The 25,767-nt window shown below is 34.8% G+C and overlaps 1 protein-coding gene across 1 annotated transcript in view; it reads right to left on the reverse strand.

Annotated features, from left to right (window-relative positions):
- Positions 1-25,767, reverse strand: part of sn (fascin domain-containing protein singed) — a 143,541-nt gene that overhangs the window by 14,694 nt on the left and 103,080 nt on the right. The window contains exons 4-6 of the mRNA XM_089637822.1: positions 15,003-15,150; positions 13,670-13,912; positions 12,699-12,870 (exon numbers count right to left, since the gene is read on the reverse strand). Of these exons, the coding sequence (XP_089493948.1) occupies positions 12,699-12,870; positions 13,670-13,912; positions 15,003-15,150 (563 nt within the window). The remainder of the gene's footprint in view (positions 1-12,698; positions 12,871-13,669; positions 13,913-15,002; positions 15,151-25,767) is intronic.

Consider the following 25,767-nt stretch of genomic DNA (forward strand, 5'->3'; position numbering starts at 1 on the left):
ATTAAATGACGCGCTCTACCGCCCTAACCGCGGCAAAGTCATTAGCGAAATATCTTATAAAGATATAATACAGAGATATTATAACACGGCGATACATCTTATTAAGTTGTAATAAAAACAAGTCATTTTTTAATTTTACCCATATAAACAAAACAACTTTTTTACCTTAAAGACGTTGGAATTTCGAAAAAGTTATTTACATTTTTTTTACTATCATGTAGAATCACCTCGCAGCTAGTGTACTTTACACCTGGAGCGGATACCTATTATTAAAAGTATATATTTTAAGGTTCTTTGGAACGATTATTCCTCAAATTTTTTTTGGTGAATCCACGCGGAGAAAAATGATAATCCGGTTAAAATGTGCATTTTCCTTGATTTGACGAAATGCGAAAATAATCAGATTTTCATGAACACGTGTTCCGACAACATCGTGATAGTATATTTGTAATTTACTAAAAGTTTACCGGGAAACCTGTTAATTCATTCGTCCCGATTACCAATAATTTGAAGAGATTCTAGATAAATTAGCAATACTATTTTTTCTCTACGCAAATTAAGGATTTATTCTATAAACCTCCTCTATCGAATCCAACAACAATAAATATTAAGGCGGTGCACTACGTCGTGTAATATTTTAAATTGAGCCGCTATCAATAATAACCTTTACGTAGATGGCAATAAGGTTTAAAATCCCGCTTAACACCATCCCCCTGTTTTGATTTATGCAACAAGAAACATGGCAAAAAAGTGCTTTTTATATTATTTTGTCGATGTTCAGGCATAAATATTTAATTTTTTTTCGATCATTTTATAAATAACTTAATTTTCCACATCATAAAATAAAATCATAACCGAAAATGGGTTCATAAGTAGGAGATTGAACTTTAAAGCAGTTTTCATAGGCCTTGTACATTATTTTTTCTGGGCTTATAAAAGGACTTCTCTAAAAAATACTCGATTATTTCAAAGGCCAAGATGTATTCTACTCGCAGTATTTAATTAAAGCACCTGAAAATTTTCTAGGCGACCAAATTTTCAAACCAAAAACACATGATTTTGCATTACTACGTATGGCATCGCCTTAAACCTGTGTTCGCAGTATACTTACACGATATTATAAATAATATAGGGCACGCTGATTCGTAGCAATGTCCACCGTTGTCGGGATATTTAGTTTACGGTAAAATGTATGGTTTCTTTGCAAAAAGGACAAACTTTTTCAATGCTTACAATGATTTAAAATATTCGTATAAAATTACGATTTTGACTTTGTGGCTTTGTCTTCAGCCATGCGAAAAGGCGTAATAATATTATCATGAGGAATTCCGAAGTAATAAGCAACTTCCTGGTGAATTCACTTCAATTTGTATTACGTCCCCGCAGTCAGTTTCTGGACTGCTTTAGGCTCCTTCCACTCAAGAGATAAATCAATAGAACTGTATCGTCGTCAGTTGTGGTCGTGTCCGTATGCCCAAAGTAAGCCCAACTTTTCCTTACTTCTGGCCCGGTATATCAGTCAGTCCGTATCCTCGCTAATGTGCGACATTCCTAGCGCAAATTTAAGCGGACTAAATTGGCCGCTGAAGCCTTGGTAAGCCGCAGAATAGTTCCATTTTTAGACACCGGGCAGTAACAAATATGAAATATGACGTTTACGTAAGTAATTAAGTACTCTCATCTAACCGAAATTTACGTAAATTGCATCATTTTATCAGTATGGACTGTTACATTCATCGAGCGATGGGTGATGTTGATGTTATTAATTGATAATCAATCAAAAATACACAAATAGTCTGGTAAGGTATTATACGAGTAATTTTTCGACGTCAGGACAGTGTTTTCAGCGGTTTGTTTGTTATAATTTAATTTGTCACAGTGCATTGACTACAGCAAAACAAATACTATTTAAAAATAGTATCCTCGCGTATAGCACGATGCTGATTGAAGTGGGGAACTTTATCAAAAAATCAAATTACAAAATAGCCCGCCTAAAACATTTGACAATGACGTAGGAGCATAGATATACCACTCACAAAGTATCGAAAATCAAGTACTTTCCTCTAATAAAATCATAGACAATACGTATAATATGGCCGGTACTAGGCTTACGACATATACACAGTTAAGTTCCAAATCGCACTAAGCTCGACATTAAAATGAACTAATGTAGCGGGCCTATATGTATCGTAAAGATTTCAGTCCATATTTTGTTGAGTGATAAAACATTTTCAAATACTGAAATTCTTCCGGGGTTTAGGCAAAGAAAGATCTTACGTAAAATGGCGACTTTCTTCAAATTAGCACAAATCTAGGGTTTGTCTATTCGGTGGATTTTTCTCTTTTCTATATGGTTATGGAATATATTCAGCACATATACCGTAAGGAACAAGATCAACTGAAATAACCGCAGTGTTCGACCAAGAGTGTATAATGCTAATTAATGTAGTATGGCTCTAACAGTTACGATATTTCACTAGAAAAAATCCACAGCAGCTGGGAGACGGTAAACTGTATCTATTGATTAATTCGAGTAACCAGACTTCAACGGTAGAAAAAACCAATTAAATCCATGGAATTTACAGGCGAATAATTTGAATTACGAACGGCGGACGATCTGTCAAGTATTCCTGATATCTTATAGCGAGTCTATTAACGATACAATCCGTGAAAAATATCGGGATATTATAAAGTGAATAATTGTAGGATTGTTAAATTTGTATGTTAGCAAAAAAGCGCAGAACCTTGAAAAATCACGAAATCTAACATTATTTGTCAAGATTAACATTAAGAAATACACATTTCTAATATAGAAAAAAAAATCCGGTAAACAAAATATTATATTAGAGGTAGGTACTTTATCACTTGACTGAATTCTTGTAAAAGGAAATCACTACATGGAGAAAAATGAGTTTGCTGATTTATAAAATCCTGTCAAAAATGGGATTGCAGGCCATTTCCTGATAAACTTTTAGTAAATTCATTATTTTTATTTTTTATTTATTCAATAATATTGTTATTGGGTTTATAAAAACAGTTTATTTTTAAACAAGTTCTGCTGTGTAATTATTATTACGCGTGACAGCTGTTTCGCCCTCTAAAGGGATTATCAAACTGTCTTGTTTTTGTCTTGTTCTCAGTTTGATAATGCCTTTAGAGGGCGAAACAGCTGTCACGCGTAATAATAATTACACAGCAGAACTTGTTTAAAAATAAACTATTTTTATAAACCCAATAACAATATTATTGAATATATAAAAAATAAAAATAATAAAATGGAGTTCTACAAATTAAACTTAATAACAATAAATAAAAAAAAAAATAGTACATTCATAATGTATCCGAACACGTTTTCATGCACCTGCGTTTTCCTGATAATATACAATGACTAATTGCGGAAATATTAGAAATTTTATGAATACGTGTTCCGATAACGCAATAACATATTCGTGTTTTACTGAAAGTTTATTAGGAAACCTATCAATTCATTCGTTAAAGGCCTGCAATCCCACTTTAATCCGGAATACGAATAATTTGAAGAGATTCTTGATAAATTAATAATATTTTATATCATTAAGTTTTCTCCGAGTACTCATTCGGAAAAGGTTGGGAACCTGTGTTTCAAACATTAATGTATCAAAAACAAATTCTGTATTCAGTCATCATTAAATTAGAAGTGCAAATGGATGTCACAGTTGAGATAATATTGACAAATTAACGTTATTAATTATTTTGCAATCGAACCGGAAAGACAATCCATTAATTCTTCATAATATTATTTAAATTATTCGGTAAGCAGGCAGATCGAATAAATGTCCATCTATTTATATTATCAATACTTCACTTAATTTATTAAAAAACTTAAAGTCCAAAAAGTCCCGCTGTTTGCGAAAAGCAAACAAAATGAAAGAGATAGAATTGTCATTGAAATTAAAAATCTAAACAAATAAATAATACAGTAGGTATTAGGTATGGTATACATATTGATTTGAAAGTAATATGGTGATTATTTTTTGGGTTACTATGCCCTATTTCGCTTCTTCATTTACAGCCAACGTTTCTATTTAACAACAATATTAACGACGGGACTAAGCTTAATAATTCTTGGTATCTGGTACTTGCAGGCTACACCAAAACAAAACCACGAAAACCACATTCATTTCAATTATTATTATTATATTGAATTACCGGCTCTAAAAGAATGAACGCTTGAAATGCGGTAACACTTATACATACATTAACACACACTTCATCATAATCCACTCGCGATAAATGAACAAAAATCAATTTACGTTGATAATGTATTATGACGATACAAAGAATTTTATTTGTAAATAAATATTTGAATTTTCATGAACACGTGTTCCGACATCATGAAATATTCGTAATTTGCTAAAAGTTTATCTGAAAACCTGTTACATCATTCGTAAGGCCTGCAATCCCGTTTTTAACCGGATTTACAAATCATTTGAAGAGATTCTCAATAAATTAGCATTAGTCATTTTTCTTCGTGTACCTTGATGACGGACACTGCAAAGCTGTCCGAAAAGTTGGCTAAATGGGAGGAAGCGCAACACGGCGTAGTAACCCAAAAATGAATAGTTCAGTAGGTACCACCACCCACCTAAATGAGCTGTACAATTTGAGGTGTCCAACATACTTTAATAGTTACCAATAGAATATCTCATAATCACTTATAATCTGTGTTTAATTTTGAACCTGAAAGATTTATTCACTGGTTCATTACCAGTAAGATATGTTAAGATAACAAACTTGGAAAACCAGGTATTTATTATCTTGTCATTGCCATGTCAATCAAAAGATCAAGTAGGTATTCGTTTTAACAAAGTTTTTGCTCTCCATTTTTGCTAACTAATTCATTAATAACCTATCCCAATAAGTTTAAAAAAAAACTAAAGAAACATAGAATTTTTATCTGACAGCCGAAAATTCTTTCATCGGACAAATGTAACAGTGCAAAGATAACTGTAATATATTATGCAAATAATATTAATTACTTTAAAATTATTAAGGAGGTGACAGATTATGCCATACGCATCAAAGCGTTTTGTTTAACTCCAAATCGCTCACCATACAATCCCATACCTGTCACACCTGACAGATGATGTGTTATAAGTGTGGACGTGGCGACGATGATGCGCCGTGATCTGCTAGCCAGGCTATATTTAAAAATGATGCGACCTGGGTCAGATCAACTTACCGAGCGCCGTGTTCACGCGGTTGTCTGTCAAGGTGACAGATCCCATACAAAGAAATGATATTCCGCGGAAGTTCCCCAGTTGATCTGACCCCCTTTCCCGAGGAAGATTATAAATTATAACGTAGTGTGATATCTCAACATATAATCTGTATAGACCTATTTTAAAAGACAACAGCTGATAATTGAGGAACAGAATTTTTCAAAATATATAATAGTCATATTACAAAATCAACTCCAAGAGTACATTCACTAGTTTACCGCTTATACTATGCGTAAATAAAGATTAAAAGTTTAAACATTATGCGTGCAAAATTAATAAATAGGTATATTAGATAACTCTAGCAATGATTTATGCTTTGGAAGCAGCATGATTATTTAAAATAAATATTCTGTTATTTAGAAACATGTAGCATTTGATGCGGAAAAAATCTGCATTCGCAAATTGGTACTGTACAACCAGTGTAGTTAGAAATAATATATTATATTAAATTTATTAGCTATAATATGCCTCTGAAGCCCTGACCGAGGAATGAATAATGTTTTATCCACCGTTGCCAACCTTCAATAACAGTTACGCGTTGCTATTGCTCTTTTCGGTTTGCATATTTCCCCCATATTTATAAATTTAAATCGGTACTATGTATTATACGCAACTTGACTCTGCACAAGGTAATACCCGCAGCCAATTTTTAAAAGCGTATATTATTGTAGGTATCAGTTAAATACAGAGCAATTACTAATTGCCTCAGTAGATTGTTTGCAACTCTGCAACAATGTTGCGATAAAAAAATGTTAAAATGATTTATATAAATATCTTATTTTTTTTAACTGAACTTTTTTTTTAAAGGGAGATTCAAAAAAGGGTCAGATCGAAAAATAAATATTCTAGTGGTGTCTAGCGACGAGGCATAACGTGATAAAAAAGGTTAAAAAAAATTGGACGGTTCAGATTAGATAATACATAGCAATAATGAAATATAGTCGATCATCAAAAAGGCTTATCTATAATAAGTCTGCAGGACGAAGGAGTGATGGCTGGAGGGAGTGAGTGGTGCATCCTTATGCATAAAGAAGTATGGATGACATAGAAGACTTCCCCACCATCTCTTCCTTTTCTCCATCCCCTTCCTATAACCTTAAACCTCACAACATTACTTACCACAATTGAGGAAGCCAGTCTTACTGGCTCCGGTTAGCAGGGAGCAGTTGGGGTATTTTATTTATTTATTTATTCATGTAAAAAGTGGAAGTAGACAATAGGAGACCAGCAGGAGTGAAGACATTTTCTAAATGCAATCATGACTATCCAAGAGCTGTTACGCAGATGACGATGACGTTTTTTGTGTGTCACAAAAAATGCATATTTCATTATCTTCAATTTTGGAGAACCTAAACGCCACTTCAAAGTAAACAGAGTGGTTAAGTTTGTTTACAGGCTCCATGCCCGGTCCATGCGGTGAGCCAACCTTAAATATTTGCCATGTTAAAAAAGAACAGATGGGATGACATCCGGATTAAAGATTTCCAATAGCCGCACACTGGAGGTGTCAGTTACATCAACATCATGTGACGATTCACAAAACTTTGTAGCTTTTTACCTCGTTTTTCTTGTGCAACGGAGCATGCAACACTTGGTACCGGCTATATAAGAAGCAAATTGTTTTCTTGCACGCGACCCTGTATCGTATTACCCGGACCCTAAGAACGCTTTTTATTCAAAGAGTGACCTTGCTCTTGAAGTGTTTTGCATAAATTTAACAGGACGATGCTATTAGCGGGCGAATCGACATTAACTTGAAGACTTCTGATGATTGATTCTCGATTGTTCAGATTGAATCAAAGCGGAGTGACAATATCATTAATATTTCGAGAAAGATCGACGATAAAGCGTGTGATGTCTGTCGCGCAAAGAAAAAAAAAACAATTTACAAGCTAAATATGGGTGATTCGACGAGAATATGAAGTTATCTTAATGACTGATTCATGATTGTTTAGGTTGAATCAAGGTGAAGTTCAAGTTGTAAGTGAAATTGTGGAATATCTTTCACACAGAAACAAGTTAAAAAAGTACTGTGGTAAAGAAAAATGCGGAAGGTTGGCGATTTGACGAGAACTTGAAGTGATCTCAATCATTGATTCGTGGTTTGTCAGATTGATTCAACGAAAGTGACAAAGGCACGTATGTCACTGAAAAGTAGAAAATGTTATAAATGGGTAATTAATGATTCTACGGATTGATAGAAAAGTGGGGAGACAGAACGATCAATATGCCGCCTAAGATGTAAGCGAACAGGAAAGCAAGTCGTGCGTAATGAACGGCATACTAAATGAAAATACGAGTAGGCAGGTCAAGGATATCAACTGCAGTGGTTATTATGACGGATTGAATAACTGCAAATTAAAATGGCATTGAAACATTAATTGAGCACGTCACAAAAACACGATATTCCCACGGAGGGTAATGACTGCGATCGCAAATTATTATGCATTGACGACTGAGGACTTCATTGCATGAAATTTATTATAACCCTTGTTTGTATAGCTGTATTCGAATTATACAGGTAAATTTCCAACTTTCCACTTTTTCACCTCATTCCCCTCACCACTTCCGTCAGTTGGGCAGTTAAGAGTTGAGAATCTTGAGTGGTATTGTCATATAGACGGTAACCATAAACTCGTAGTATAAGCGGGAAACAAATGGGTTGGGTTCTCATACAGGCGTTGCGGGTTCAATCCTATACTAGCTAAGTCCTCTATCATTGGATACGTAATATTTAAAACTGCTCCCAACTGTCTGGAGCCAGTGAGACTATGGAATACTCAATTGGGGTATGTTGTGAGGCTCAAGATAGTGCGGAGGGGAAGGATGTGGGGAAGAGAAGGGAAGGGGGATAGAGGAAGGTGAGGAAGTACCTGACTCTGAATATGTAATAATTAACTGTCTGGTCACCAAACAATCTGGAATCTAAACTATCTGGGGTCTAGCACGATAACTTAATAATATTGGATCCATAGATTTAACTTCGGACGTTTGTATTTCAATGTCCCGAGCACGGTTGCGCCGTCGATACCCGAACCGATTTGGACACGAAATGTACCCAATAGGAAATCGTTAATTTGACAACACTGGCGCATCTGTCTACGAATTTGACATTCCTAAACGTCAAACGGCTACGTAAAATTTTAGGTACGAATAAATTGACAAAGTCGAAATGATAAACTAACTATAATAAGTTAATGAGTTCATTTTTTAGGTTTTTCGAAGCTGGAACGGAATCGACTGATCGCGTCTTAGATGAATTAATAAAGTGTATGGATCGTGTGTACGATTTCTTTTAATTCCAAGAACTTCGTTAGTTCACCTTCATTCATTAATAAGCCAGTTTCGCACAATGAACGACATTATTTAAAAGTTGTGTATATTGACTTATTTGATACCTTGGAGGCCGCGCTAACTCTTTACAGACTGTCGGAATTATATTCTGACCGTACTCGCAAATATCGCTTACTGATAATAGATTATAGAGTTTTGTAGATCTACAGTGCTAGATTCACTGAATCACAATTATCGGTGTGCAGTAGTGTGCACAAAACATTCAAACGTGATTTGCCTGTTTTAATTTAATTTAGTTAGGTAAATAGCGTTACAAAACACTCCATGTTTATTCAATGTTGCCACTGTCAAAATAAGTTAATGAACAAACATTAGGGCCATCTCGATAAGGAGAATGAGAGTGGTTTGAAGTCGAGACGGCCATCTGGATCTCGTCACTGAAACTGGGGTGGTAGAACTAGGGGTTCGTTGTTATTATTTAATGAAGACGTACAAATAACAAAGGGGAGGAAGTTTAACGAGAAACAAGCGAACATTCATATTTTAACATGGGGTATAAAATATAATAATGATGTTTCGTAGCGTTTTATTATTATCTCATAGATAATCTTTAGTTAGATTACACCATTATGTGCTTTATGGTCTTGTCACTGAGAGCACCAACGGAGTTTTACACGATGCTTATTTTCGTCCATTTTCCACATGGGTCGTATTTTCATATGGATTCGGGGAAATAAAGGCTATGTGATATTTCGGTGCCGAGTTTCGTACAGTTTAAGATGGCGGACATTACATGGCATTTGTCGTCCGTCATTGTTTTATGTAACTAATATTGCATGGAATAATAATATATTATGTAGGAATGTTGCATGTTTATTTCGTTTTATATAATAAAATGAATTATTTCTTGACGGAAAAGGGAAAGGACAGAAGCTTTCATGTGATGTAATGTTATGTTCAAAGTTTAGGCATTTTTTTTAACGTTTAATTACCTACCGCCTCGAACTATTATTTGTCCTCAAATGGCAACTATCTGTACGAAATCTAAGTCTGAAAATAATTATCGTGTAAAGAAAAGATTTTTCACATTGGTCCCGATAGTTTTTTTGGTGACCCTATAAATCATCAAAATGACAATTCGACACACCTTTAAAAAGTGATATAAAGTCATGAAAAGTGAATAAATAGTTTAGCTTTGTACGTTAGTTTCTTTTCATCACTTTTAATGATATCATTACACTTTTTAAGTATGAGTTGAATTGTCACTGTGTTGAGATATCGTGGAACCAGTTTTTTGTTTTAAACATTTTTCGTCTCCATGGGAAAGAATGAGATATTACAACAGATTAATGTGCGCTTTATGTTTAAACGGGTATTTCAAAGCTCCATAGTTAATTTAGGGACCTGAAAAAAGTTGCGACAGACCACGCTATATTCTTGTGGCTTCGCCTATTTCAGCATATCGCTCGCCATACATTCCCATTTAGATTGTATGGCGAGCGATATGCTGAAATAGGCCAAGCCATGATGCGTAATGCGTAATACGTCAGCCCCATTATATTCTAGACAGAAATGCTGTACAAATATCATAACGCCACATTAATCGCTTGTGAATTGTGTTGCTTCAGATAATATTGAACAATATTTATTCTAACGAATTACTAATATTGTATAATGTAGCAATGCGAAGGCACAAAAATTTATATATTTTTCTGTTAAATAAATGGAAAACTATTCCAATATCAATCTGCCTATAAAAAGCTGCTCAATATCACTACAAAATGTAACACACGTTCAAATTGTTATTGAATTTTCATGGAGCATACATTTAATCTGTACCGACATAATGAGAAATACATTCGATAAGGAACCCAGCAGGAATCTTACTAAAGACAACTTAATAATGGTACCTTAGTAATTAAGTCTGTGTAATGAACGTATGTCCATCTTGAAAAACAGAAACAAATGGATACAAAAAACCTTTATAATAAGTCGTCGGTAGGAACTAAAGACAGGATCAAATAAAAGCATACTGCTAATAACTTCAATGTTCCTTCTCTTTCTTTCTCATGAAAAAGAGGTTAAAATGGAGCTATCGGCCGTACGGCTTTAAAGACGGGATAAATTGCAGGCAATAATTTGTTCCCTCGGGCTTCTGAGTGGTTGAAGTAGGAAAATGCTGCATAAGTACCTACTCGGTACAATCAATGGCACCTGAATTAAAAGCCCACTCACTGACAGGCCATGCCAATATGGCCGCCGATTTTTTACGTTATTAATTTATTTGGTGGTGGATCGATGATGCTTTTTGATGAAGTTCTTATTGCTAATAGTGTAATCACAAACAATTACTTATTTATTCGCACATTATTTTAGGGAACTCCAAAATTCATACAACAACAACTGAATGTTGTGAGGAATGGACTGGGGACTAGGGTAATGTTTCGATTCTGAAAGGTCTAAGAAGCAATTTTGATAAATTTCGATATTATGTTTATTTTTACTTGAAACGAATATGATCTGAAAACAAAATGACATATACATTTTATACTCCGAATATGGTCAGGAACAGCTGGTTAAATTGTTCGGGTACGTGATGACACATTCTGTTTTTATGAAGTAAACTAACCCCTGTGTTATTAATAATTCTATGTGGTGTTTTCTTTGAGTTATTTTAAATTTTAATGGCACATCAAAGTATCTGCTTCATATGAACAAAGATTATTTTTAGTTAACACAAAGCAGAATATTTGTTTGTCTCACAAAACACTTTCAAACGGCGCGCGTCATTACATTTCTGTCCACTCTTTTTAGCCCGCAATAACACCATTTCTACTCATCGTAATTGAATATCAACAATGTATTTGTATCGGTAAAAACTGGATCGATTTAATCCGAGTTTCTTTTAAAAAATTGAATAAATACATTCGACTCAGTTTCTTGCAGAAGATAACATCATACGAAATCAATTCACATCACAGCATGTTTTAATTGTACGAGGTCGGTTCGTCATTTAGATTTTAATGCTGATGGCCGGCAGCAAAAAGATATCAGAAAACCATTGCATTTAATGGACCACTAAATGTTTATTGTTTATCTGATGGAGTTTCGCTAGAAGTGGCAATTCAGGTTACCTTTTCCGAGAACACAATACAGGAGTGGATTAATTAACATTGAGCATAACAATCAGAGACGGACTACGACAAAGTAGTAGGTAGGTACCCGAATACTTTTAAAAAAAATTAAGTATCGTAATATCGTGATCTGGGGTCAACTACCAAAACTGCCTGCATAAAAGGCCAAGACAGACAAGATGGCCGCCTATCTTGTTCAAACGTAATTTCTTACATGATTTCAAATGCTATAGGGCCTTTTTTAGGCATTCATATATTGTTTTTGTTATATGAGGCTTATACTGCTTCTTACATATTTATATTTATACAATTCTGTAATTTAACCAACTTGTCATTTATTGTTAATTTTATTTATCATCAACATTATACATACCTACATACTGTTTTACAATTGTACCATGTTATTGCAAAAATGTTGTCATTATGTACCTGCTGACAAACTACATAAGTAGTTTAGCAGGTTTGAATGTTAATAAATAAAAATCGTTTTCCAACTACATAATAAAAGTCGTCCAGAGAAACATAATAAAAGTAGATTCTTTTTGGGAGATATTTCTAATAGTGATTTGAAATAATTCTATGAAACAACATTTAAAAATATTTGTCAAGGTTTGCAAATTTTTTAATAAATATTTTTACATAAAACGTAATATGATCCCCTTTTCTTATTAAATGTGTTTTTTACTTTCGTGTAAAGTTGTAATTACAGTTTACAAGATATAAACCATTGGTAAGCGACTTTAAAAACTTTATCTATGTTTGAGTTAATAAAATTAATATTTTCAATTGCATGTGCCGATTTGTAATAATAAAATCAAAAGGAGGCTTTCATATGCTTTCAAAAACAGTAATTTATTTCGAAATACGTTCTAAAACAGCGAATTTATCTGGAATCTGAAATATTTCCCGCATATCATCAGCATTTTGACAGCTCACCCAAGAGAAATATTAGAGGCTTCAGGGGTAAATAATGAATGATGAGTTTCGTAAAAATATCTTATCGTCTTACCTTGCTTGACGGACACGTATCTGGAGTTGAGTGCGGCGATGAAGGAAGCCTGTGGCAGCGAGTCCTCGAGGGAGAAGAGCTCGTCCTTGGTGACGGTCTGCGAGCGGGTCTTCAGCACGGCCTTGGACCCGATGGGCGACAGGTAGGCACCGCTGCTATCACGGAGAGCCAGCTACAGACAATACAACAGGATCAATGTTATGCATGTTGAATGTGATCATAAAGTAGTCATGGGTTTGAAAGAGAGTACGAAAACAATGTGCAATTATAGTTTTGAATGATGAATAGGCGCTTAGAGCAGGTGAATGAGTTTGTATATTTGGGAAGTGTGTTTTCGAGAGATTCATAAAAAAAGTAAATCCAGGAAACTCCATTAATGGAAGACCGGCACTAATAAAAAATGTCCAAAGAAAATTAGCAGTCCACAATGGAGTGCTGATATCAACCCTGATGTATGGCAGAGAGGTAAGAAATTGGCGGTGGAAGAATGCGAGTAGACTGAATGTTGTAGAAATGAGATTTTTTTCTTCTAAACTGTAAAAATACTAATTTATTAAAAACATATCTAACCACATAAACGTATTAAAAATATTATTGTAAGCTATTTTTTTTTTCGTTTCATATAAATTTTCTAAATCTTTCGCAACTTGAAAGCAATGGCGGTCGATGATTTATTGAAATATTTATAATTATTTGGAAAGTTTATGGATAACTTTTGAATGCAAATATAAAGCGCGGTGATGCCACTTTCGTACACTGATTAAATCATATGTCTCACAGTAATAGAACAGCAGATAGGACGAATTTTATGAGTCCATATCAGTTTGTGCCGTAAAGTACACAAGAAAATTCTTCTGCTGTCGGTGTTCAAAAGAACACAAAAAGACCCAAGGGGTTGGGAGACAGTTTACGGCCATCTATATGAAATAAAGAGATTTAAATATATTTATGGGTACTGATTTAAATATTACCTGTCCAGAATGGTATTCGGCGCTGAAGAGGCAGTCCGCCCCGCATTTCTCGGCCAGCTTGCCACCGCTGCTCAGGTACTTGTTATTGCACGTGTGCAACGCATACTTGCCACCCTCGTCCTGGCGGAACTCCAGCGTGAACAAAGTGTCCTCGCCCCATGGCACGTTGGCGTCCACGTGGATCTCATCCAGCGACTCCGACAGGTGAGCGAATCGCTTGCGGCCCACTGAGCGGAGGTTCACCTGGGAAATTAATATTATGTAATCAATATATTTTTTAAAGTTGCAGAAGAAATGAATAAGTACTGAGATATCAAAAGAACTGAAAAATGCTAATTCTTATTCAGATTGAACAATTACGTAATATCCCATGCACTGTTTTCCGAAAGACAAAAGTTGCGAGCATATTTTACGAATGAACTCCTTGGGTGAAATAATATAAAGATCAAGCAATGATTGTCAGGATAAAGATGATTGTTTTGGCATTCCATCTGTCCATTATCAACACTGATAACAAACAGGCTAAGGCAAAATCAAGAAAAACCGGCAATACTAGAGATTATTGTTCATTCATGGCTACTAGTAGTAACTGGTTTGAGTTTTCCCGATAAAGAGTCAGAATCAATTTGTGTAATGAGGGTTATCCAATTAGAAAAGCAATATTACTGTAACCGCAGCTTTCGGAATGTATTAGTTTACTGTTTTTTTCACATGCCAGTTAATGAGCTAAGAAGCATGAAGCCAATTTCAAAATATGTAGTGGTGGTAATTCGATCGGCTACTGGATTATTACTTCCTTCAAATCGTGTGATGATGGTTGTTCATTTAGCAAGATTGTAGATGCAAGCAAGTAGACCTCGCGTCTAAAAAATAATGTTGCCAATTTTATCTTATTTAATAAAATTTCCTCTGAAATCATAAGATTTGTAAGTGGGTACTTAAATACATACCTACTTAATTATAAGCCATATATTTTATGTGTTTTTTTTTAAATAACAAAATATACAATTTGTCCAAAGAAACGTCACTATCTCAATGATTTTTTTTGTCAAGATATGTACCATAATATTGAAAAATGCGAATAAAGAAATTCCAAATTAACACCACCATTTCAAATTTGAAAAAATGATCATTACTGAACCATTAAAGCGGCCACCATATTGTAACGGAAATAATAAATAACAAACTTACAGACAGACGAAATGCATAATAGTAAAATAGACGCAGAAATACCAAGTAAGAAATAGTGGCAACTCTTGGATTATTACAATAAATTAGTACAAGTGCATTCTAAAGAGTCGGTTTCAAATAGTTTAATGATAGTAATCTTCACCTGTGGCCTGGCCGCAAGGTGGACGTGCCAGAACTCGGCGTCTCCCGGGGCCTTGGCGGTGCAGGTCAGCTTGTCGGAGCTGGAACCCAGGAAGTAGCCCCTGGTGACGTTCTTGAGGGCCCAGCGACCGGTACCGTCTTCAGCGACACTGGAACAAATTGAAAAAACAGAGATCAGAATAAGAAGTGGAACTAGGTTTTAATGTTAGGACGATCAAAAATCGACCCCTTTAAAGTCTGTTACTTCTTCCAGACAGAAGGTCTTTTTGTAGTTATGCCGTCTCCTAGTACCCTTTCATATAATAGATTGCCTGCCATTGGGACAATCATCACCCTGTAGACTGCAGTCCAGAATAACTCAGCGAAACTGAATTTTTTATAAGTAACTTTAATTTGAAAGCATCTTTGTCAATCTTCCCATGGATTTTAATTTAGTTGCTTGTCACTTCTGACGATAAACATATTGTTGGAGTTTTCTTGTTTTTAAAATTTAGTACAAAAATCGCCGACAAATCGATAATAATAAAGTGAAATCTGAGTTTTAAAATGTGGCAGGACTTGGCAATATTATGTAATTTGTTAAAATCAATAATTTAAAATCTTTGATAGTACTGATGATTCAATATTAAATGGGACTTTGGTAGGGAGTCAAAGAATGAACTGTTTTAAAAAATATTCCTACTTGAGGAATGGGGGCACTAATTTTTTCAATTCGATTTTTATCCTTCCAGACATTGCAGATCAATTGCCGAAATTTCTAACCCAAGTAATCTACCCTCATTCTTAACCAGGCCTTTCACAGATTTCTCTGACACCTGTCTTCCAAGACAACTTGTTTGCGTGGGCACATCTCGTCATATATCATAGCTTATTTGCGTATGTTCATTGAGCTAAAAGAAAAAAAAGAAAAGTTTATCAGACCTAGCGATTAAAATATCGATCAATTAGAATACAAACTTTCACGCTATGGAGCACTTAATTCTTGTAACTGTTGTTTGATTTGCAAGTTCAAGGTGAAACCGCCGCCTCACTTTATTGAAATAGTCAATAATATGACAGATACCGGTTTGTGATTATTCAATTAAGATAAATATATAACGAAGGAGTTGAACTGAATCGATTTAAAAAAATATTGGCGTCATTTATTTCACATCGTTCGCACGTATTTAAATTATGTGGGACTGCAGTGAACTGCGGGGAAATGCAATTGTTGACGGCAAAAAATTGCATACTATGCAAAACCTGAGAACATTCATGGAAGATAAATTCACAAGAAGAAAGGTGTTTCTTTTCACGCAGTGATTTGATAGCAATTTCTCGGCTTAAAATATTTGAGTCGATTCTCTGGTACCATAAACTTTACAATGAGTTCTCACGTCTCAGATTTTTGATTTGAGGTTACCTACACACTCGTATATATATTCATTATTTTATTTACGTTCTGCTTACATGTCTTTGTAATAAACAACATTTAATGATCTTCATATCCAGTTACTTAGAAGTTTAGAGTCCAAATACCGTATTGTGATTTTATACAGAAAACACCAAAAACGAAATCATAAACGCGTCATTTTACTTGCTTGAAGCAAGTAAAAAACTGTTAGACAATATCTCAGAGCTATAATTTGACGCTAGGCCGACTTTTATTCACATTAATCATAGACAAGTACAAAGAAAAATGAACAATTCATAAAATTTTCAATTTTTTGAAGAAAACTTCTTCGGAAAGGTTTTCACTTTGTGATGGCATTATTATACGTTTGATCCTGAAGAAGTGAACATTGTTCACGAAACATGTTGATTGTGTACAAATAAAGTGATGTAAACAAAGTTATTTGTCTTTTTATTAAAATTCTAATTTGTTTCGAATTTGGTTTGTATAGATAAAAGTATCTTTTTTTTTTTTATTGTGAATACCTCACAAGAGTCCCAACTGCTCCCGTCTGGAGCCAGTGAGACTATGGCATCCCCAATCGGGGGATGTTGTGAGGCTGAAGGTAAGTGGGGAAGGGAAAGAGGAAGGTGGGGAAGTACCTGGCTATTCAGATCTAGTCACTAAACACGGCTAAAGCCATTTGGAGCAACGTTTCAATTCTGAATGGTGGTCTTACACCAGGGCGATACTGGTAGTATCTTCCACTCTGGAACGTGCCGCAAATATACTATATATTATTTTAATTAATTAATTGTGAAATAACACAAATTAATGAAATAAAATATATTTGCGCACGCCGGGTTCGAACCCGCGACCTTCGGAATGGCAGTCCAATGCTTTACCACTGGACTACGCCGGCCGTCAAATCTATACAAGTAAAGCAAATTCGAAACAAATGATGTTGATTTAGTATAATAATAATTGTATAGTGTAGAATGTGGAATGTGAGAAAAATCGGAGAATAAGAGTGGAGACAATTGTGAATGTTCCATAATGCAGCTGAATTTGGATGGATAAGAACGAACTGGACAAATTTTTTGGAAAAATTTGGTGCAACAATTCAGCCGAACCGACTCGCCAGCAAATTCATTGCCGCGTCAGTAAAATGAATAAATACCAAGGCGTGTTTAGAGGTTTTAAACAAATGGAGAATCGTGTCCATAAATAATAAATGTGCAGAAGAAGGTAACAAATCGAATATACAAACCACAACAAGAGAAATTCTGTAATATAAATATGTCTATCTACGTCAAACAGAATAAATTTCTCATTTACATAAAACGCGGAGAATATTATGATTCACTGATGGAAATAACTATTAATACGTAACGTTTAATGTTGAATCGAAGAAAGAACAATGCTCCCTGGTTCCCGCAGATATATGCACAATGCACTTCTCAGCGGTTCCCGTGGATATATTACTTTTCGCTCTAAGCAGTAACAGATTAGAAGATAATAAATATAATTGAAACGTTTCAAGCCGGGGTTCTTGATACAAACTGACATTTCATACGCAACAATGTCGTGTTAATTTATATACTTCATAATGATCGTGAAGGTTTAGAGAATTTCAAGTAGCAAGTTTGTAACTTTCATGACTTTCGTCACGTCATTCGAAAATAAATCATATTGTTGCATAGTCGGTTCTTTCTTGGGGTTATTTTTCATAAGAAAATGTGTTTCTGCCAAAGACCAAAGAAAGGATATTATGTATGAACAAAGCTAATCCTTCGTTCCATTTCCAACATCTGGTGTCAAGTAGGGTCCGCATGTATTATTGTCTGTCGGCTTGGACGCATATGATAATTTTGATGAAAACAGAGGAAGTCATAAAAATTACTAATTTCGGTTGTTGTGTATGAACTGCGTAGGGTTTGGAATCCGCAATCCCGCGGGATTTCAGCAATATTTGATCCTGCGCATTTGCGGGATTGCGGGGTTTGGAATTGTGACAGGACTCTCCATAGTATATATATTTTTATTGGTGACCGGATAAATCATCACAATGATAATTCATCACATCTTTAAAAAGTTATATAAAGTCATGGAAAGTGATGAAACAAAAACTTTATTAACTGGGTTAAGTAGATTAGATTAGGTTAAGTTAGGTTAGGTTCAAAAAAAAATTTTCATCGTTTCTAATGACGAAATAAAATGTGTTGAATTGTCACTGTGTTGAGTTATCATGGAACCATTTTTATTATGTTTATTACATAATACTGTTTATTATATTAGATTTTCAAAGGTTTTATAATATTACTAGTACCAAAAATGATCTCAAAATGATAATATCTCAAATGACTAGAGAATCCCGTCATTGATAGTTATGTTATTTTAACATATTTCAAGAGTTTTTTCTTTTTTTATCAAATTCTTATTATGTTACCCTTTCAATATATTTTTATAATATTACTAGTACAAAAGGTGAATTTCTTATTGTGTTACATTTTTAATGTATTGTTATAATGTACTAAATCAAAGATAATTGATACAAAATAATAACAAAAAACACAAAATGTTGGCACTATTTAAATTTAATACCCCTTCATAAAAATCCCGCAAATTCTATCCCAAAATCCCGCGGGATTTGGTAAGGGTGCGGGATTTGCAAACCCAAGTCCCGTGTAACTCTGGTTCAATAAATACTGGAACTCGGATTTGTTTTGTATTTAAGTGTCATTTTCAAAATTGGAACTGAAAGTTCAGGCAAGCGATTAAGTAGATAGATACCTACCTACAATTATAACAATCATATTTGAAAAAAAATTATTTTGATTGTGTTTTTCGAAATTGGAATATAATTATTAAAATTAAAATAAAATATATAATCATGTGTTTATCTAAAAAGTCCAAGAACATTTCTTTGATGGGCGGACATAACAGTATAACTGCATTTTTGACCATTTAACGATTTATATCAGAAAATGTGTCTTGTGTATGCCGGCATCAATGGTATTACCAGTATAGTTACACCAGTACTCAAAACATATTATATTTTGAGTACTGGTGTAACTATACTGTTTACCATTGATGCCGGCATACACAAGACACATTTTCTCATATAAATCGTTAAATGGTCAAAAATGCAGTTATACTGTTATGTCCACCCATCAAAGATTTATTATTAGCTGCCAATACCAACACAACTCGTTACTCTGTCTAGGGGCTAATTGCAACTATTTACATTTAATAATTTATTTATTTGAAAATATATTATCATTAGTTATGGTTAGGTTGTGTAGAATCTTCTGTGGATGGATGAAGAAATATTGTAGTTAATGTCGTGTTGTGATAGAATTGAATATAAATAAAATGTCATAACAAATGCATTTAAATTATATCATCTTGAGTTGCGAGTTGCAATGTGGAATAGGTAAATGTCGGTAAAGTTCCACGCATACTTAAATCATTGCACACAACCTATAATTTATGGAAATATACGTAGTTTTTATTCAATTTTAACAACTTCTCAGCCGTAAATTAAATATATTTTTTAAAGCAACAAGTAATAAACTGAAAGCATTAATTAGATTAACACGAAAGCAAGAAGTACTGATCATAGCTATACAATTAGAGGCGCTTTTTTCTGCTAATATCTTGTCGAAACGTATTTCGCTATTAGAACGCGACAAGTGATGCGCGTAGACTTCGTAGATTCGCTAGTTTTTATTTTTGGAGAGTTGGAGGTAAAAAAGTAGAACCTACTTTTTGGCTTCATGTCTCATCTCAATATAAAACATCAATGGTATTGATCGAATTTCTCACAAACCGCAAACCTTTTTTTAGAAATTGCTCCGCAGATACTTTCTTTCTAATAAATTTCGTTTTGATAAACTATCGCGATTATTTTTTTGGAATCTTTTTATTGTCTAGAATCTTCATTGAAAAAAGCCCATCAGTCCACCAAATTAGAATGGCCATTGCAATTTATTAACACTCTTTTAAATTTATTAAAAATATTGATACATTTGGTATTTACATGAATTTAAAGTTCATTTCTTAGAAGCGACTAGGTAAATACAAATAAGGAGAAAAAAAATTATGCTTTAAACATCTACCCCGGAGATGAACACTGCAAGACTACCTGCATTTGATTGAACAAAGAAGAAGCACAACACTCAATCTCAACACCCTAAAAACACCAATCAAATACAATCACTTCATTCATCATTTTAAAAGACACGATTTAACCACGCAGTTATACTTACGTAATATGATAAAACTAATAAAAAGCATTCATCTCTCAACAGCCTAATAATATAAAACAGCCCCATAAAATACCGATCCAACGGCATCTTTATTCAAATTTTATCGATGAAGCCATGAAAGCATAGTTTACACGGCGGGAGTCAAAGAACAACCATAAAAATCCCATCACGAATAGTAATGGTATGGACATTAAATAAATTAGTGGCTTCTTCAAATATTTATCAACGGTACATTATGGCTTACAGATTTAGGATGGGTTGTTTCACAGAATTTGAACAGTTTATTAAATTTCAAAGTTTATTTTCAAGTTCTGTGAAGGTGCTATTCGTGTTCTGTTATATCATTATTGGCCAATTGTTTCACCAAACTCAAAAAATAACAGAACTTGTTTAGAACTTTCACCGGACTTGAAAATCACCTTTTGAAATTTGATGAATTGTTCAAATTCTGTGAGACAACCCGTCCTAAGGATTAGGTATAAATTTATTTGAAAAGCTACTAGATTTACTAACCAGCTTTGCGTGAATTTCATCATAGTTTCTCTTTCGAAGTTTTTTTTTTTAATACTTAATAGAACAAACAATATGGCGTCTAATCTAATTTTTGTAACAAGCGAGTTCCATAGCTCGAAATAGAAATGACATATTAGCTAAAACCTAACCTAGAGGTTGGGTTAGGTTAGGTTAGAAATAATATGTGTGCAAATTTCGTCGAACAGTTTAAAGTTCACGAGATTGTAATGGTTAATAAATTAAATTTTCCGTTGCTAAATTACGATTTTAAATGGATAACGAATTACATATTTTATTTTTAAATGGAATTTATTTTACAGATTCCTGATCGTAATCATGCTTCATTACAGCCATTCCACGACCTTTACTAATGATCAGCAGGGGTCAAATATATATCTCCCTTCTACCCCTTTGATAAAACCCCATCGAAATTTAAATTCGATTTGCATTTCAAGTGCTAAACACTAACGTCATTTTCAAGTGGCTGATTTGTGTGACTTCCGAAACGGGTGGCCAATGTCATTAATCACAATTCAGGGGTCATTCGTGAAAAGAAATACATGATTTAAAATGTTTATTTAATATTTAACCCACTGGGCATTTTTAGGAGATATTCTTCACAGACAACAAACACCAGTAGAATGTTTTTGGGAGAAATGTATCCTTCATCAACACATCGATATGAGCCTTTCGATTTCTTTCTTTTTAACCCATTTTCGGCAATCAAGGATTAAAAAAAACTTTTGGAGCTGGTTCTACACTTCAAAAAATTTTAAGATATTTATATTAAAACAGTTAAATATCAACTCCCTAGCAACCGATTTTTCTGAAAATTGAACAAAAAATCCATCTTCGGATTCGATTCCAAATGTGATGCAGATCCACCAGTTTCGTGATTGTGCTACTAATTTCCGGTCACTGTGTATATTTGTTTGAAAATAAATTGGAAATTTGCGCTTGTTGAAACGCAAGAAAAAAAAATATAACCGTCACGGGACTCGTAGCAAAAATGTGAAACATCAAAATCGATTTTGTTGAAGGAAGTGAAAATGAAAGTAAACAAGTCTTTAATTTTTGAAAATAAAACCTTTTTTTTTAAATATGCACACATAAATACATTGCAAAATCAATAATTCATCATAATTTCGAATAATAGATCCATTGCGAATTTCAGTGAGCATATAAGCAAATTTACCGCACAGAGTTTTGGCGGCCGGGCGGAAATAGCCGACAAGTCAAGAGGCTGGCCGAATGAAGCGTCGTTCCTTGCAAGAGTGTCATCCGTCTTGCCACGCTTGCTACGCAAGAGTCGGTTTTACACCCCATGGCGAGCCATAATTACGCATCAAAAATTGAATGCATTGAAGCGAAAAATTACCTTACCCGGAATAGGTACAGGAATCAATTCATTATAAATTTAATGAGAAGTTTGATAAAAGTGTCACCTGACAACGTGCTCCAGTGTTACCAGATAGCAAACAGGAACAACTGGAGCATTCATACCTAACCTTCACGCACTGTTTACCCTACCGCAATACGCGTGACAGTCATATTACAAGAATGCATTCAAAGCATATGTCTCATTTGCATTGGTTTAGCGCTAACTTGCCGGCCGAGGCCCCGGGCAAAGCCTTACCGGACTAGTTAGTGTTTAATCTCATACAAGATGCACTTCTTCTTCTTCTTTCGTATGGTGGGGGGTCAGAGGGGGACATCTAGATCTGCGAGCCATTTTAGGGCCTCAGGCGTCGCCATGTGGACCTCATCAATCCCGCCGGGGAATGAATGGAGCGGGCATTCGTTGACCACATGTTCGGTAGTCTGCACCGCACCACATTCACACATCGCCGACTCTTTAAGGCCCCATCTGTGCATCATGTGGGCACAGCGGCTATGGGAGCACCTTAACCTATTGATGGCGGACCAGGTTTTGCGAGGCAGTGAGAACCCAGGCTGTCTCTCGGTGGGGTCCTGTATGAGATGGGCATTTCCCACGTTGGCCGTTTGCCACTCAAGTTTCCACCTATCTTCTGGGGTGAGAGGTAGTCGGAGGAGCCTCTCTCCTTCCGCCCAGAAGGGCTTTCGGGACTTCAAGCGGCATGCCCAAGATGCACTAAAAATGTCCCATACAAAAACGTAAAATGTCCCAACTATATTTCTTGATTTGAGACGAGACAGTACCCTAAAATAAAGCCAGAATCTTAACGACGTACGTAAAGCAGTCGTGCACACAAATATGTGACGCTCGGCCCTGGTATATTGGACAGACCTACTGTTGAATTTGCCCTACCAAACATCTAAAATAAAACAGGCATCTTCGCCATAAGTGACGAAGTCGTGTAAAATCAATATACGAAGCGCGGCCCGGCGTAATGGACGGACCCACGGTCAGGGACCGCGGAAGTACTCTATGACGGGGGGGGCAAACTTGTTTAGTCACCCTCTTCCTTCAGTCTCCTCTCCAGTCAATCAACTAGTTATAAATAAGACAAAACGGAGATGACTAGGTCAAACAAATAACTGGTTCAGTGAATAAAAAACTTTTTTTTTAAATATTGCTTTATTGTATTCATTGAACGATACCAAAAACGTTGCGTCTCTCAGCCGTCTTTGAAGCAAATCCCCTTATAATTTCATTTAAATCTAAACTAAATGTTAAAAAAAGTCCTCTTATTTAAATAATCAAAGCTCTAATGCCATCTCTTGACAATTTTTCTGGTATACAACAAACACTTTTTCATTTATGAAAAAAAGCACTGTGAAGGATACAGATAATCTTTACCAGCACAGATAATCCTTCTTTACACAGGTAGTAAATTCGGAGGGGGCGCGGCCCCCCCTCATTTGATTTTAGGGGGGCATTTGGCCCCCTCTGCCCCCCACTTCCGCGGTCGCTGCCCACGGTCGACTTTGCTCTAGCAGGCCAAGAAAATCTCGGGAAGATATTTACTAAGGGCCGTCTGTTTCAACAGAATGCTAAATCGTGAGCTAAGTTAAAAATTTAACTGTCAGTTAAAGTAACAAGGATGTTAAATCGGACCGCGCGCTGTTTCAAGTGCCTTTATGCAAAAGTAACAGTTACTAGTGTGGCCAGTCTAAAAAGCAGAATATTCCTCGAAATTACGTGGAAAAACGCACGGCATTATTTTTTGGTACGGCCACACCGAAGATTAATTCTAGATGATTTCTGGTTAAGTGACTGTCAAAATACAGATGTTTGTTGTGCGTCATTATAACCTCTTCTGACTTCTTGTTTGTTATTGTGTTCGAATTTTTTATTTCAGAATTTAATTTTTACTTACATGATGAAGATCGATTTATAGTTTTAGGAATAATTTCTTGGGAATATTGGAGGGGCTAGTTTCTTTTGATTAATAATTCCAACCAAACTTTGTAAAAAAAGTTATATATTTATTACATAGTTTCTTTTCAATTATAATATGTATATTGAAACATTATATACAGGGTTTAATATAATAATAAGTTTTATACCAAAGTTTATGAAAAAAGATATACTTTTATTACATTGTTTTGTTCCTAGAAAAATATTTCTGTGGGTATTTAAAAATAAATGACGACCTGTTATAATATATATACGATATTACACGGAAAAAATATAATTTACTTTCCAGTAGTCGTAATATCTCCCTCAATTTGATCTGTCATAAATTTTGCAAGCTCTTTCGACATGCGATACCGTGCCAAAAATTCGGAATCATTCCAATGACCATATTATTAACACGGGGTCGAAATGTTTTTGGCTTTCGCTGTAAAACATATTGCATGACGAATCCATCTTCACTACTGTCATCTTCGATAATATTAATCATGATTAATAATCGTTTCGTAACAACACTTAACAGAAGAACCTTACGTATAGAACTGTCAAATATGTCAAAATGGCGGAGTAACTCGAGAATCGCGAATAACTCGCGAGTAACTCTCGGATTTCGGGAAGTTAAAACAAAAGTTAAAAGTGACGTAAAACCAGGAGTTAAATTGATTGAAAAACGCATTTTGGTGAAATTTAACTTTAGCATTCACTTTTATTCTTACTTTTACTATAGCTAGCGTTGAAACAGACGGCCCTAAATTAGCTAGAAATGCGACAGTATTAGAAATTTTATGAACACGTGTTCCGACATTCTAATAAAATATTCGTGTTTTACCGACAGTTTGTTAGGAAACCTGTAAATTACTTCGTTAAAGGCCAGCAGTCCCGGTTTTAATAAATTAGCAATATTTTATATCAGTAAGGTTTCTCCGTGCAACATTACTTTTATACGATATTTTTGTATTAGAGCCGTGAGGTTGTGAGGTAGTGAGGTGAGCCGCATAGCAGGGTAAACTATAATATATGGGATATTTGTAGTGCATCTTTAATGAGGGACCTCATACAAAATGTATTACTTTTGTAGTACTGAAGTCTTAAAACAATACCATTCACATGTTGAGAAGGGATGTTGACGGGTGTTGAGGGGTGGTGGTAAATGAGGAGAGGGAAGCCACAAATACCAAGTCATAATAATTATTACAAAACACAGATGTCAGCATTTTTTCGCGCCCCCAGGCACTGGCCTAGCTTACCTGGCGGTTGATACGCCACTGAT

Source organism: Hesperophylax consimilis, chromosome 12 (assembly GCF_061612785.1).
Source record: "Hesperophylax consimilis isolate HC1 chromosome 12, BYU_Hcon_1.0, whole genome shotgun sequence".
In the NCBI taxonomy this organism is placed as follows: Eukaryota; Metazoa; Arthropoda; class Insecta; order Trichoptera; family Limnephilidae; genus Hesperophylax; species Hesperophylax consimilis.